A 15291-nucleotide genomic window follows, 5' to 3' on the forward strand; every position below is an offset into this window, starting at 1 on the left:
GAATCTACCACAATAATAAAAATAAATAAATAAATAAGAGCAAAATACAATTTGTTGGGCAAATTTTAAAGCAAAGTTCCCCTTTTCTATAATTAAAGAAATTAATTAAGGAAAGGAAATTTAGTAGGCACAGATTATGTTTCAACGTTAAACTAATATAAACTTCGTGAAGCTCACAAGGTTATTAAACTATATATTAGTTATCAACCCTTGACTTAGTTTTAAAATAATGCTTATACTTAAAAAATATATATTTTTCAACTTTTTTTTTTTAAGAAACAAACACATACACACACACAAAGGAGAGGAAAAGGAGTTCTAACACAAAGGCACATCACAACTCCACTCAAAAGCCATGGTAACTTTTAAGGGATGGTGGGACAAGTTATACTACACTCAACACACTCTCTTAAGCAATGTGGGACAATTACCCTTTTTTTTTTTTGAGAAACAAACACACACATAGCCAAACAACCCCTAAAATAATCATGCATGCCCCTGACTGTCTTTGCATCCATGCAAATGATATAAAATTATATAATAATAAAAAAAAAACGCTAAGTATTATTAATTATTATTGTTGGGCTCAAAAATTTAGAACAGTTGGCAAATCGTGAATATAAACTTGTTTAGATATAGATCTTAGAGTTTATATGATTTATTAGATAATGTTCAAGGTTCTGCAAGTCAGAATACAAAAAAAAAAAAGGAAGCTACAGGTTCAAGAATTCGAAACATGCAAGGTTCGACCGATCAATATGCGTTTTTGTAGAATTTTAATTAAGTCCAACAGCTCATTGACCCAATAAGTGATTAGGCTTTCAAATATATTTCACATAGTATTTCAAAGAAACCCTAAGGCATGTTTTGTTAGGACTTTGGAGGTATTTTTGTGACTTGTGAGATCTAAAAGGTATTGTGCCTTCTCCTGCCAAAGTCACTACCAAAAATCATTCTCATACCATTAGAACCGGTAGATCTAAAGTTGCTGCTATAAGCTGATGATCTGAAACCTTTGAGTGGGATCTCAAAGTCACAAACGGGGAGTTTATGTTCAGCAAATCCAAGATAAAAGGGTGTAGAGTTGAAACTGCATGAGGTAGTTTTAGATTTAAAGTTTAAATTTATTGCAATTTTTTATTCTATCATAGTAGATTTGTTTACCTTGAGGATAGTTAGATTAAATCTTCTCTAGGTTTTTACCTTGAAATGGTTGGTTTCATTAGTTTTCTTTAGTCATCATTTTACTGTCTTTTTTACTTTTCCACACTAAGCGATATGATTGTATGTGTTTAACCTAAATCTAAATAATAAACCTAAGTATCAACTTGGTTAATTAATTAGGTTAAATACATATGATTAGTAGGGGTCTAAACATAAACAAACAATTATTGTACACAGTTTATTATACACAACCTATAAAATCATGTTTTGAAAAATATGATTTTACAATTTTAACTAAAATCATGTTTTAAAAAACACAATTTTAACTATTTGTACCCCATAAGACCCAAACACTATGTATAACTACCACAGACTCTTATAAACATTATTTAATAATTAAGTATTTCCCTTTTTCATGCTAATGATAAACCTAACTATTTTTTTGATAAACGATAATATTCAAACGTCTTTGAGTACTTGAATATTTTTTCCAGATGTATGCAGTCCTCCATCTCAAATGCACCAAGTTATAACAAGGAGGAATTCCATAGAGATGACCCCGAGATGCTAGCAAGAAGTTTCGAATTTAGGATCTTATGGATATCGTGAACTATTATTTCTTGAAGCGAATAATTTGAGTATTATCTTGAGGTATTATTTCTTGAAGTGCATAATCTATATATATATATATATATATATATATAACCGAAACCTCTGAAACTTTCATAATTTTTTACGTCAATACAATATTTAAATAAAAATATCATTTTATTTAAATAAAATTATTTTTATTTAGTCCAAACTTAAAGTCAAACTCTATCTCTCTAACAAGTTCAACTTAAACTCAAACTCATCATTATCATTTTTTAAACAAAATTATTTTTGTTTAATCCAAACTTAATAAGAAGTGAAACTCTATATATAAAACCGAAACCTCTGAAACTCTTACAATTTTTCACGTTAGCACAATATTTAAATAAAAATATAATTTTATTTAAATAAAATTATTTTTGTTTAGTCCAAACTTAGTAAGAAGTGAAACTATATCTCTCTAACAAGTCCAACTTAAACTTAAAATCAAACATTGATAATTTATTTCCAAATTTGCGAGCCGAAGCCTCTAAAGTTCTCTCATAATTTTTCACGTCAGCACAATATTTAAATAAAATTATCATTTTATAAATTTTTGTAAGTTATTCACGTTTAAACAATGACTTCTTTATCAAATTGTAACACAAATTTAAGTCATACAAAAGCAAATTATGCAATGATGTAGTTTTTTAAATTTTTTTATAAAATTATTTTAGTTTACCTTACAAATAGATAAGTTCTTATGCATAGCATGAGGTAATGACTAGTTTGGTTATACTCTTGAGGGATCGTGTCGGGTGAATCAATATGGCCTTTCAAGTTACAACTCGTGCCCATCAAAAAATATATTTAAAAAAAAAAGAAATTAAAACATTTCTCAATTATTACTTAACGATCAGTGGACAAACTATCTTCCTTTGACTTGAGTTGGGCCCAAAAAAATTAAAGTGTACATCACATATGATGGGGCCACCTCAAAGGCTCACAGACGCTTGGATACTTGGACCGATTGGTCCAATTCCGTGTTTTTTCATCACATACGGATAATTATTATTCGGGGACCAATGTTTCCTTTTCTCGTACCAAAAAATAATAATAATTATTATTATTTAACTTTATAATATCACCCATTATATATGGGAAAAAATAAACATTGGTTTCATAATTATAATACTCAATAATTCTTATCAAAAAATAAATAAATAAATAAAATAATACTCAATAATTTTCCTCACTCAAAGTAAGAGAGCTAATACCTTATGTGCCCATCCTATTATTTTTATTTTTATTTTTAGAAAGTTTCAACTTAAGACGTCTGTTTCTGATGATAGCTCTCTATTATCAGTTTTTGGTGTAAGCAGAGATTGAACCCCAGATCTCTTATACAACCATCAAACAGTTGAGCTAATTGAAACCTATGACCATCCTATTATTATACTGAATAATTTTCCTCACTCAAAGTAAGAGAGATAATATATCATGAGCACATCCCATTAAATGGGTTACTTAAAAATTTTGTGGATCTCATAGAGCATTGGACCCACAATCTATGGAGTATTCTCAATCTTATATGATTCAATTATAATAGAGATATCAATAATTCAATTATAATAGAGATGTCAGTTTTTTCTTAATAAGTAATATGAGACTCAAACTTTGTTTATACCAAAAATCAATTAGCATATTGGCATGATGATAAAAGAACTATAATTATAGAGTGGACCACCATAAATTTGAATTTTATGATTTTATAAATAAATAAAAAATCAAGCAAAGGTTATCCAGAAGGGGAGGAGGGGCCTACTCTATCTCTACTATTACATCAAAATTTGGACACCACATGTTCTACATTTGATATAGAATACTTTGGATAACAATTTCAAAGGTCCACTTACCATGAGAAAGAAATAGACAGATATTATTATTCCTCACACCTAAATGTATGAGAAAAGTGTTATTTTTTAAGACAAATATTATTAAGATTAGGGTAAAAGCTCTTCTATATATAGCAAAGACGGACCTAAGATTTCAAGCTAGGGGGGCCAAAGATAAGCGACAAAAAAAAATTAAAAAAAAATTAAATACACATCCATATAGTATTAAGAAACTTTCAATCAAGACAAATACACAAAAATTATTTTTTCTTAATATATTAAGATGCAATCATCAACCAATAAAAACAAAAGACACAAAATACTATTATTTTTTAATATGCAGGACACTTTTTTTTTTTAAAGATTTACATGGACTAGGTTGATGATTCATGATTTTAGAGATGTAACAAATTAAATTTTTTTAGTTTCAAAATTAATTAAATTAAAATTTTGAAATTTTGAAAAATAATTTATCAAACCTTAAGTACAATATCATTCCACACAAATATTTTGAGATTTAATTTGATACTTTTTTAAATATCACAAATTAATTTGTAATTTTTTAAAATTTTCAATATCTGATTTGTTACTTTTGAAATCATAGGGCTTAATTCGTTACACCTCTAAGTTATAAGATTTCTAATGCCAATTTCTATAAATTAAAAAAAAAAAATTACAAACCGTTGAAATGGCATGATGTGATTAGTACCAGTGTTTAAAAAAATATATATGAAGGGTGCGCCATTTGAAAATGAAATATCAACAACTATGAAATAAAAAGTCTTGTTTCTTTCGAGCACTATCAAATGAAGAAATCGTAATTTGGATGGGGGTCAATGAAAAACAAGCAAAGGGACAGAATTACTTTCAAATGTTCATTTCCATTGTCAATGTCATCATCTCCAATTATGCGCATGTGAACATTTTGTAATAAAGCTATGATTTGAGTCTTGAGATTGCTACACCAAATCTATTTTCATTCTACTATGAGCAATGTCTATAACATCTATTACACAGAAAATTATTTTAAGTGTGGATTCAATTAACTCAATTGGTAAAAAAATTTTAAGATTGAATAAGAGATTTAAAGTTCAACCTCTGCCTACACTAAAAACTAAGGGTCCGTATAGATAGAGCTTATTGCTGAAAACTGAAAACACTATAGTAAAATAACTTTTAAATGTGTGAATAGTGTTGTGGGACCCATTTTTAATATTTTTTTCTGAATAAAGTACTTGTGGGTCTCATGAACAGTGCAGCTACAGTGCATGAACAGTGAAATTGGTCTCCCGCACAGTGAAATAACGTGCATGAACAGCTCGGTTACTGTTCATGCACGTTGAAAAAAGAAGAAGAAAAGAACTACAAAACACAGAATCTGCAAAACGTGGCAACATTCATCTGTATCCAAACTAAGCTTAATTGGTGTTTTGATCTTACGATAAAGAGATATCATTAAGAACCAACGTCATGTTTTAAAACTCCCTCAAAAAATAAATAAACAAAATTATTTCAAGTCACGATTTCAATTATAAAAAATAAAAAAAAATAAAAAATAAAACTATTACACAACTTTGTATGCAATAGCTTGTGTGCTCTAGTCATTTCCCTTCTACTACTGGGAAGAAAACCCAAGTCGGGATTTTATATATAGATGAAATTCAGCCCATTAACAACATCCAAATCAGTCCAGACACCAACCCCATGGGCTAAACCATTCGACAGTAAAAGTGTAAAAAACATCCCAAATGTTATACCTCAAAATATAAATATTATAGAACTAATAATAATAATACAGTAGAATGACTTCCTTTCAAACCCCACTTTAATATCAAATATTGTTTGAATATTAAAACAAAATATATTACCAAGAAAAATAATGCAACTAGATGGAGGATAAATAGCTAAATAATGCAACCTTGTTCTTTTCAGAATAGTTTACAATGCTTAAAAATCTAAGTGTATCCTCAAAAGAATTCTAAGTTTTTAAGATGCTAAAGTGGTTGGTGCACAACTGTCATGCACACAAGCTAGGACATCTTTGTACTCCCTTGCTATTGTGAAGGAATCATATACCTTTCCATCACTGCTTTTCTTGTACTCAAAGAGGAGAGAGGAGTGATTGAATGCTGTCAGCTTGACAAACCCATAATCATAATCTCTGTAAAGGCTCCATCTGGGTGTCACTCCACTGAACGTTGATAAGTGGCTACCTCCACCTCCAACAACAACATGGATTGTTCCATCCACAGGACCTGAGTAATGAGACCTTTCTGACTTCACGCATTGATTCTACACACCAGCAAATTAACAAGAACACATTAGAGGTAGGAAATGGAAGTGATCATGAAACTCAGTATAGCATTGTGAGGGGTTCATATGAGGAAGACATTAAAGCTAAACCAAGACTTGGCTTACCAAATAAGCAAAGCTACCTACCCCAGGAGTTGCTTACAGAAAATGTTATTTTGCTGCATGTTATTGAAATATGGTAACAAGAATAGTTTCTCTTTTTTTTTTAAAAAAGGAGTTCATGCTGGTTCAGCCTCTTTTTGGGGAGATTCCCTATATATTTTAGTGGATTCAATCTTTGAATGGAAACTAAATTTTAGTAGCCCAGCTACAACCATGATTAAGCACTTTAATGATAATATGCTGTGAGTAGCACAATTTCTATAACTTAGTGGAATTAATGACTTTCAATCTTTGAATGGAAATCAAATTTTTCAATAGCCCTGCCATGGCCAGTGATTAAGCACTTTAATGATAATGTGCTATGAGTGGCATAATTTCTATCATTCAGTGAAATTAATGACTTCTACTTTCAAATATGAGTACATGCATAGATTATATATCATCAAGCTTGTTTGCATGAACTTGATATAACCTACATAATCTTGGCATTGTCATTACCTGGTAAATAGGGCATGACCTTTCATAGTTATGGACATGGCCATAAAATGCAAGGTCCACCTTGTACTTCTGCCAAAGCTTTTGCAAGCTTTCCCTTCCCATGGGCTCTTCAAATGCACCCTCCAAGCCATAATAATAGTCAGAGGAATACCCAAGGACACGATGAGCAGCAAAGATTAACCATGGTTGTTTCTGTCTATCCACCGAAGCAAGGCAATGTTCAATGAATTTGTACTGTTCTGTTCCCTCCCTCCAATCATGCTCAGTGTCAGCAATACAGAAGTGAAACATGCCATAGCTTGTGGAGTACCTTGCACATTCATAGACTTTATTTAAGAATTTGACAGAACAGCTTAAAATAAAAGGAACTGACAGCAAAGAAGGCAATGCTGAAAACAATTGACCAAACTGATTTGTTCGATCACATCTGATAAGGATAAGATTCCATTTTAATCAGTATATCCAAACACAAAAGTGCCTCCAGATTCATAGGATATATTAATTAAAAATAAATAAATAAATAAATCAAGGTTGAAAATGTACTATTATGAAAATATACAATTTATTTATTTGCCATGCCCCTTAAGAAATTTCTTTGGACTGTGGTTTAGGGAGAATTCTAATAATAGATAGTCTTGTTAGATGAAGGATGTTAATTGTGGATTGGTGTTGTATGTGTAAAAATGCTATGGAGCTATAGACTTCTGCATTTGTGGTATTTGGAGAGATGGCTGATGCTGAGATTGGTGTATGATATGCTTCGAACTTGGAAAAGGAAACAAAAACCATTCCAGAATAAAGTTTGGAATGCGGTTCCATCATGTCTTATGTGAATTATTTGGAAGGAAAAAATAAGACAACATTTAAGGGACATGAGCTTCTTGTAAAGAGAATAAACTAAGTTTGACAGTTCTTTAATTTCTTGGGTGTTATTAGATGAGAGTTCAAGAGTAGACCATCTATCATTGTATCATTGATTTTTATTGCAGGAGTAGTTGAGTATATAGCTTGTATACTTAAATTGTTATCCTAAATGGTTGCAACATTCTTTCTATTAATGCAATCTCAAACCTAAGGAAACAAAGAGTTAACTGCCATGGGGTGCGTGCCATAAGGCCCATAACATACTGACTCTGCCATTGAGGGACCAAAGCTCTCTTGGTGCCTAAGGGTAATGCCCAGGTGTTTAGGGTGGAGTAGCTTGTTCTTGTCACAAGCCATCACATGTAAGCTGGCTCTTGTATGTGCTGCTAGTTAAAAAGGAGGCTCATCTTTACAACTTTATAGGGAGGTTCATTTGATTGTATAAGCATCTTTGAGCCCAATCCACTATTTTGAGACTACTATAAATGCTTCAAATAAATATAAAGAACACATGCAATTTACCAAAACTTCGCTCTGTTCTCTGCAGGAACATAGAACATGGTCTCAGCTAGCACACCGCATTCCCCACCTGAATCTGTCTTGTCATAGAATGATCCAGTATTTGGCCAATCGCGCTCATGATTACCACTGCAGGAGAAATCAAAAGAAGATTCTTCAATCAGTTTCATAAAGTAAAATCTAAAAGCAAAATCTACATTCAGATGGATAAAAGTACTGAACAATTGCACTAACCTTGCAATCATATATGGAACTTTTGATGCAATGGGCTCCACCTGTGAAGTGAATTGGTCCCATTGGGAGATGTATCCATTGGCATAAGTTATGTCTCCAATATGGAACACTATGTCAATGTCATTTAAGTCATTGACAAGTTGGTCAGTTGTGTTTAGTGATCCTGGTTGATAATTACTATACTCATTTGAGCCATCACGCTCTGCCTGAAGGACACACAAAGAAATGTTGATTATTTTACATGTGTCAAATATGAAACTCAATTGAATCAGATTCTTATTTCAATAACAAACACAACACAAACAAAAAATGTATGGGAAAGTCTTGCATATGAGCCTTGAATCTTTAGCAAGAGTCTCAAGAAACCTAACTGAATGCAATTCTGTTAAAATTCAACAACCAGAAAATGAAGTAGTTCACAGTCTTATCCTCCCATTTCCAAACATAGATTTTCAAGTGGTGCCAATTAATTACTGGGTTCTCATTTTATAAGTATAAAATGCGGTATGAGTCATAGATATAAACATTTTTTCCTTAATCATATCTTTAGATAAATTATTAGATTTAACTAACTTTAACCATTCACCACTAGCCTCATGAAAAGAAAATTTTGAATCGGACTTAAGTGTATCTCTTATCATTGAAACAAAAGCATGAAATGATACCTCTGTGTGAGTTTGGCAAACCAGTAGCATTTATAATGCCTTATAGTATACACAGTTGTGGTACTCACAGGTGGAAAAGCCATTTGACCAAGAGGAATACAAAGCAAACCCAAAAAAGTTACCGACTTTCAAATCAAATAAACCCTCTTTAGAGTAAGGATCAAGGCAACAATACCAGATGGATGGACACAAATGGTATATGCAGAGAAGTAGCATGACCATTGCATTTCAGTTATCAAATATCTGAAAATCTAGATGGTAGTAAAATTCTTCCAGTCTGGTTATCTCCAGGATATTAGCCAACAGCGTTAAAAGTTTATGAATTAGGATATGGGCCATAATATGAAGACAATAGAAATATAGAGAATTTGAAGGCAGTAAGGAATGATCTAATCATTCTGGTTGGTCAAAATCACACTTTAATGTCACATCTCATCAATTCTATATTGTATGTGGAAACCCAAGCGGTCATTAATGTTATAATTAAAAGATATTCTAATGCAATACTTGGTTAGGTAACAAAGAATTTCTCCTTCAAAAAGATAACTACTTTTTTCATTTTTGTTTGCCATATTGTTAAAAGTTTCTTTTAGTCAATAAGGAATACTACCTTCCCCATGTCACCAAATATTACGACGCGCTGTAATGAGTTTTGTCCAGGATAGGGGGATGATTTGAAAGAATAGTTTTTGCCCCAGATATATGAACCTTTAGATAAGAGATGGCCGACCCTGTAAGTGTACCTGAAAATAACATCATAACAATGTTTAGAACAGATGAAGTCAACCTGTTGTGATAGTTTCACGTCAAAGGAATCCTGAAATGCCTACACAGAGTTTGGCCACAAGTTCTTTAAGAAACTTGTGTGTATGAAACCAGGATCACGCCAGCCAACCGTCCGTGCAGGTGAACCTGCAAGGTGGCAAGGAAATATCCTTATGCAACAGGCATACATACTGCATTTATAGAACTTTCATGATAAAAAGAAGTCTGGGTTGATAAGATTTTGTGCTCCACAGAGCTCAAAATCTATCAAAAATCAAGAAATTGCAAATTGGCAGCATGCTGCAATCATGATATAAATCAAAAGATTCATACCACACAAGCTGGTTCGATCAAATGTCAATGTAGCGGCTGGGGATTGACTCTGAGTTTCTCCTTGCCGACCCCACTTGACAATTGGAACTGCTTCATTTATGTCATAGCCACTTGTCCAGGTAACTGTCATCTGCATAAAATAAAAAAAGCACGCATAAGTGCACATGTCACAACAAAACACAACTTTTCAGGATTATAGTTAAACATACTACCATCAAGCATCTAAAGATTTACAATTAACCGAGGAAAGTTTTCAAGAATAAGAGGAGAAAACATATTCAGTGGGAACTGTGATGGGAAATTATTATCTTAAAACTAGTATCAACTATATTGCTTAGGAACCCATGATCAATGTCCATTTGCCAATGAGCTCTAGCTCAAACAGCACCTCATCTTGTAAGAGCGAGGTGGAAGGTGGGGTGAGGAATTCAAGATACACCAGCCACATGTTTATTACCAATTAAAATAAATAAATCAATGTCCTTTTGAACTTAATTAGTATTTGTTGAAAAAAATACTAAAACCAGTAGATGTAATTTTGACAAATACATAGCTTAGGAACCCATAATCAAATGTCCAAGAGAAGATTTCACAAGGAACCATAAATTAAGATAAACTTACCACCTACTTATCAAAATAAAAAGATAAACTTACCTCATTCCAAGACTTTCCCTGAGCAAGGCGTGGATATAGTGGTGCTTTAGGATTGTCAAATGATATAAAATTTGAAACTGCCACCAGTTTTGGCTGCAATACTCAGTTATATAATTACAATTAGTCTAGATGGTAGAATAATCTACATTATTAGGTTAAATAGTAGTAGTACAATATATAGGATCTACAAACCCTTTAGAAAGATGTATGTTACAAGTAAAGTTTGAAACAAAAAATGATTGGAATATCTATAAAGCATATGAACAGAACAAAGAATCATGAACACACATTTGCCAAACCGCCTGAAAATAAAGCAAAGGAGAAATCTGCACGCTGATTGATCAACTGGAACCTCAAAGAAGCTTTGCCTGTACTTGCATATTGTGAATTGGATTCGTGGTTTGCAAACATATACTGGAACAACAAATTGAATGTACATAGGTCAGAGAAGTATAAAAGAAATTGTGTAATAAGTCATTGTGATCTTAATATTATAATAATTACATCATACAAACCTTTATTGGGGATGAACATATATAAGGAGTCTGTTCTTTTGGGTCATTTTCAGGTGGACAGGTTGATGAGCTGCAGTATCAAATTGTAACAAATTACAATTTCTGAAACAATATATCATGCACAATTTCCTATTTATGTAGTAATAAATAGCTTCTTCTTCTTTTTTTACAACTGTAGTTGCAAAGAAAATTAGGGGATGAAAATTTCTCTAGTTGAAAAAACAGAAGTGGTAAGTCATATTCTGTTATACCATTATTACATGTTCACTTTTAAAAAAATAATAATAATAATAATGAATAAATAATCCATATCAACAAGAATGCACATTACTTGAATTTTGCGGGAGAAAAAACTCCAATCCAATCATCCGAGGACGGATTGGGGCTTACGAGGTCCACAGTTACCCATTCAGTATCCTCACCCTGTAATAATATAAATCAGAAACACATCACAAGCTTTGCACCTCACACAAAATGGTAAAGTACCATGATCACAAAAATCCAAATACAGTATCCAAATTCTTATATTACAAATAGATTCAAAAACCAATACTATAGTCATTAGTCAACTTATAAACTATGAAGCACGGGTGCGGGTGCGGGTGCGGGTACGGGTGCGGGACTCGGCAATTTTTGAAAAAGGTGGGTACGGGTGCGGCGGGACTCGGCAATTAAAAAATTATTAAAAATATTTTTATTTATATTTTCTATATATTTTTACTATTAAAATATTCTTAAAAAACATATTACTAATTTATTATGCCTTGATTCACAAAACAAAGAAAGAAAAAAAGCAAGAAACACAAAACACAACACAAAACCAAAAAGAAAACACAAAAGAAGCAACAAATATTCAAAATAAAATTAAGAAATGATAGATTTAGGGTTTTTGGGTCTCATTTAGAGCCGATTTCGGCTGTTGAAGCATGATTTTCGGCCTGTTTCGGCCATTTCGGGCATGTTTCGGCCGTTTCGGCCGTTTCGGTCGCCGGCCGATACGGCCGAAACAGACCGATTCTGGCCGAATCTGCTCGAATCGGCGCCGCGTCGGCGTGATTCAAGCCGCGTCGGCGCGAGTCGGCTGGAAAAAGAACGAAAACACGTGGCCGACGCGGCCCGACGCGGCACCGACGCGCGAGCAGCGGCGTCCCTCGCGCGTCGCCGCGTCGCGCCGCGTCGGACGCGGGTGCGGCACCTCCGGCACCGCGTCCGTGCTTCCTAGCTTATAAAGATAAGCCCAACAAATAAGATAATAGATGGAACATTACAATATACACCAAACCACTAAATGGGGTGCCAAAAATAGCAGGTCACAAAATTTGACACTCTATGATTGCTGATTACACATCAATTAATCAGATTCCAATGCTTAATGGTCCATAAATTTTGACACACACCAAAAGAGTAAATGATCCACATAACTATAACACACAATGGAAAGCACAATACTGCAGAATGTTGATATAAAGGCTTAAACTTTAGCATAGTGTGTGAAAAAAAACTGTACCTTTAAGCCAACAAGAGAAGGACTGACAATAACGGAGGCATTGTTGTTGAGAGCAAGAGTGGTTCTGTGAATAGCAATCTTTGACAATGGCTGCTCTCCAAAACCATTAGTGTGAGCCAAAGCAAAGCCCAACAAGCTCAATAACACCAAAAGCAATAAACTTTTCTCCATTTTTTTTTTCTCTGCAGAACAAAAACTGCAAAATGTGTGATTTTCTATATTTTGCTTCTGTTGGGTGTGTGGGACTTTGTATAAATAGGCAGAAAGAGTTGGCGTTTAGATTTTATGCTATTGAGATTCCCAGAATAATCTAATCTTAGTGGACTTCGTGGGTCTGTTTTGATATATATACGAGAAAACAGATAAAGTCTGCTTATAGTAGCGTGCTTTCTCTGTAGTTTCATATCTTTCAAACCCTCTGGACTTTGAAGTTTCAGACTTTCGAACGTTTCTATTGCTGGAGAACTGATCGCAGGTTTTGTATAGATCGGAAGTTTGTACTATTAAAAAAAAAAAAGAATAATGTCAACGAGTAATAAACATAATTATATATATATATATATATATATATATATATATATATATTGTGATATTAATTACTATATTGTGGGTTTCAGGTAATTTAGGTAACTTTAAATAAAAGATTTGAAGTTTTAAATTAAAAAGAAAAAAAAAAAGATCTGAGTTCAATTCATATTTACATCAAAAACTGATTGGTGTCTTGATTTGATAATAAAAGTGTGAAATTCTCTCTAAAAAAAATTTATTGTCATATTAATATAATAAGATTTTTATTTATTATACTGTTACGATTTTAATTAATATATTTATTGTCATATTATAGCTGGCATTCAAAAAATGATTAGTTTGATTTTATTTTATCATTTTATGCCATCTTTGACTTTAAAAGCAACTTTGGATTGGAGCAAAATTATGTATATATAAAATTTGTGCTTTAATAGTCTAAATGGTTAACTGGTTTATTTTCTCTCTACTACAAGTGTCTACAATTCATTAGTTATTTATAAAAAAGTTTACTTTAAATTAAACTTTATTACCGAAAATTTAATCTATGTAAAAATCTTTTACCTAAAATTTCAATAAATTTGTAAGGGCTTGTTTGGTGAGTTTTTAAATATCATTTTTTTTTGTTTTGCAATTCATAAAGCGGTGGGTCTCACACTTGAATCAATTGTTTGGCTGATATTTTCTAAATATAATTTTATGAAAAATGTATTATATTTTTCTTATTTAGTATATGATTTTGAAATTAGCTGAGAGGATGTTTTCAATATACAAAAAATATTTTTAATGACATAATTGTAAATAAATTAAAAACGGTAGACCCAACATATTTGTGTAAGCTTTTTTATCTCTTAAATTAACAAGCTCATCTTTACCACACAAAAAAAAAATCAGACTTATCATTATAAAAATAAAAATAAAAGGTATATAAGCTGTGGGGAGTAAAATGACCCAAGTGGGCTTATGGGCCTTTGGGCTGTAACATGGAGGGCCGACCTGCTCCAAGGTTAAACTCTATGAGTTGGCCCATACGCCGAGGGTCCGAAGATGCAGCCGAGGGTGAGTTTCACCTCGGACAGATCCAAGAGAACTCAAGATTTTATTATAAAGGTCAAGGCACAACTCTGGATAAAGGGATAAAAGGGGATATCCAGAATCTTCTAGATGCATCAGTATTAAGGAAAATATCAAGAGTAAAGGCTGCCACCTCTGCATTAAAGGCTCTGCACCTACCTCCCTGGCCGCATTAATAGGGAGGTGACCCCTGAACAGTGAGGGGGAAACTTCTAGCCACTGTTCGAAAAGTATCAAGGAAGGAAGTATAAAAGGGGGGTAAAGGCCAAAGAAAATGGGGGATCGAGAACAAAAAAAGGAATTAAGAAATTGTAATCTTTGAGGAAGAAAGTGAAATAATAAAGAAGTAGTTCTCGGCTCACGTCCGAGGAGACCCATTTGCAATTATCATTCATTGTTTATAAGTGTTTGCACATAAAAGGTTGTTATTAAGCTCTCAGTACTTCTAACCTAGGTTTTAAGCCCACGCTCTACAAATTTTATTGTTTAAGGCTCATTGGGCCTGAGCCCGTGATTGTCTTTGGGTCTAGGTGCAATTGTGCACTTACATAAGCTATATTCCCTTATCATTATCCAAAAAAAAAAAATATATATATATATCTAGATTCTTTATCACAAAAAAAAATATTCTTATCAATTTGAAACTTATCATTATAAAAAAAAAGGTACATAAACTTTATTTCCCTTATCATTATCCCAAAAAAAAAAAAGTAATCTCCATATTATTTATCACATAAAAAAATTCTCACACATCAAATTTGAAACTTATCATTATTTTTAATAAATAAAAAAAAGGTCATAGGCTCTATTCCCTTATCATTATCCACACCAAAAAAAAAAAGTAATTTCCATATTTTACACATTATTTTTTGTAAATTTTTTTATTTAAAAAATTCAAAAATAGAAATGATCTCCCAATAAAATTTTTTTTTTAGTATTTTGAAAATTTTTCTTAAAAGTGGAAGCCAAACACATATAATATAAAAATTATTATCTAAAAACTAATTTTAATTTCAATTTTTTGAAAATTGTTTTCAAATTGTTTTGAAAACAAAAACAAAACTCTATACCTAAGTTTCAATAAATTTTTTGTT

At 32.2% G+C, this 15291-nt stretch overlaps 1 protein-coding gene across 1 annotated transcript; it reads right to left on the reverse strand.

The window, feature by feature from the left end:
- Window positions 1–5390: 5390 nt before the first annotated feature.
- LOC142630716 (putative inactive purple acid phosphatase 27) lies at window positions 5391–13085 on the reverse strand. Its single transcript, XM_075804748.1, has 12 exons — window positions 12599–13085; window positions 11423–11514; window positions 11092–11161; window positions 10865–10990; window positions 10577–10669; window positions 9923–10052; window positions 9655–9736; window positions 9435–9567; window positions 8160–8365; window positions 7929–8054; window positions 6543–6852; window positions 5391–5921 (listed from the first exon to the last, which is right to left on the reverse strand). The coding sequence occupies exons 1-12, from the start codon at window positions 12767–12769 to the stop codon at window positions 5616–5618; spliced, it is 1845 nt and encodes a 614-aa protein (XP_075660863.1). The 5' UTR covers window positions 12770–13085; the 3' UTR covers window positions 5391–5615.
- Between the last annotated feature and the right edge of the window lie 2206 nt (window positions 13086–15291).

The sequence above is a fragment of the Castanea sativa genome, chromosome 4 (assembly GCF_040712315.1).
Source record: "Castanea sativa cultivar Marrone di Chiusa Pesio chromosome 4, ASM4071231v1".
NCBI classification, from domain to species: Eukaryota; Viridiplantae; Streptophyta; class Magnoliopsida; order Fagales; family Fagaceae; genus Castanea; species Castanea sativa.

Excerpts from the sequence above, each read along its gene's own strand:
- LOC142630716 (XM_075804748.1), bottom strand. The coding sequence starts at position 12,769 with ATGGAGAAAAGTTTATTGCTTTTGGTGTTATTGAGCTTGTTGGGCTTT. Across the intron at positions 11,515-12,598 it reads CTTCTCTTGTTGGCTTAAAG|GGTGAGGATACTGAATGGGT; the intron begins GTACAGTTTTTT and ends ATATTATTACAG. Across the intron at positions 10,053-10,576 it reads AGGGAAAGTCTTGGAATGAG|ATGACAGTTACCTGGACAAG; the intron begins GTAAGTTTATCT and ends TATTTTATGCAG.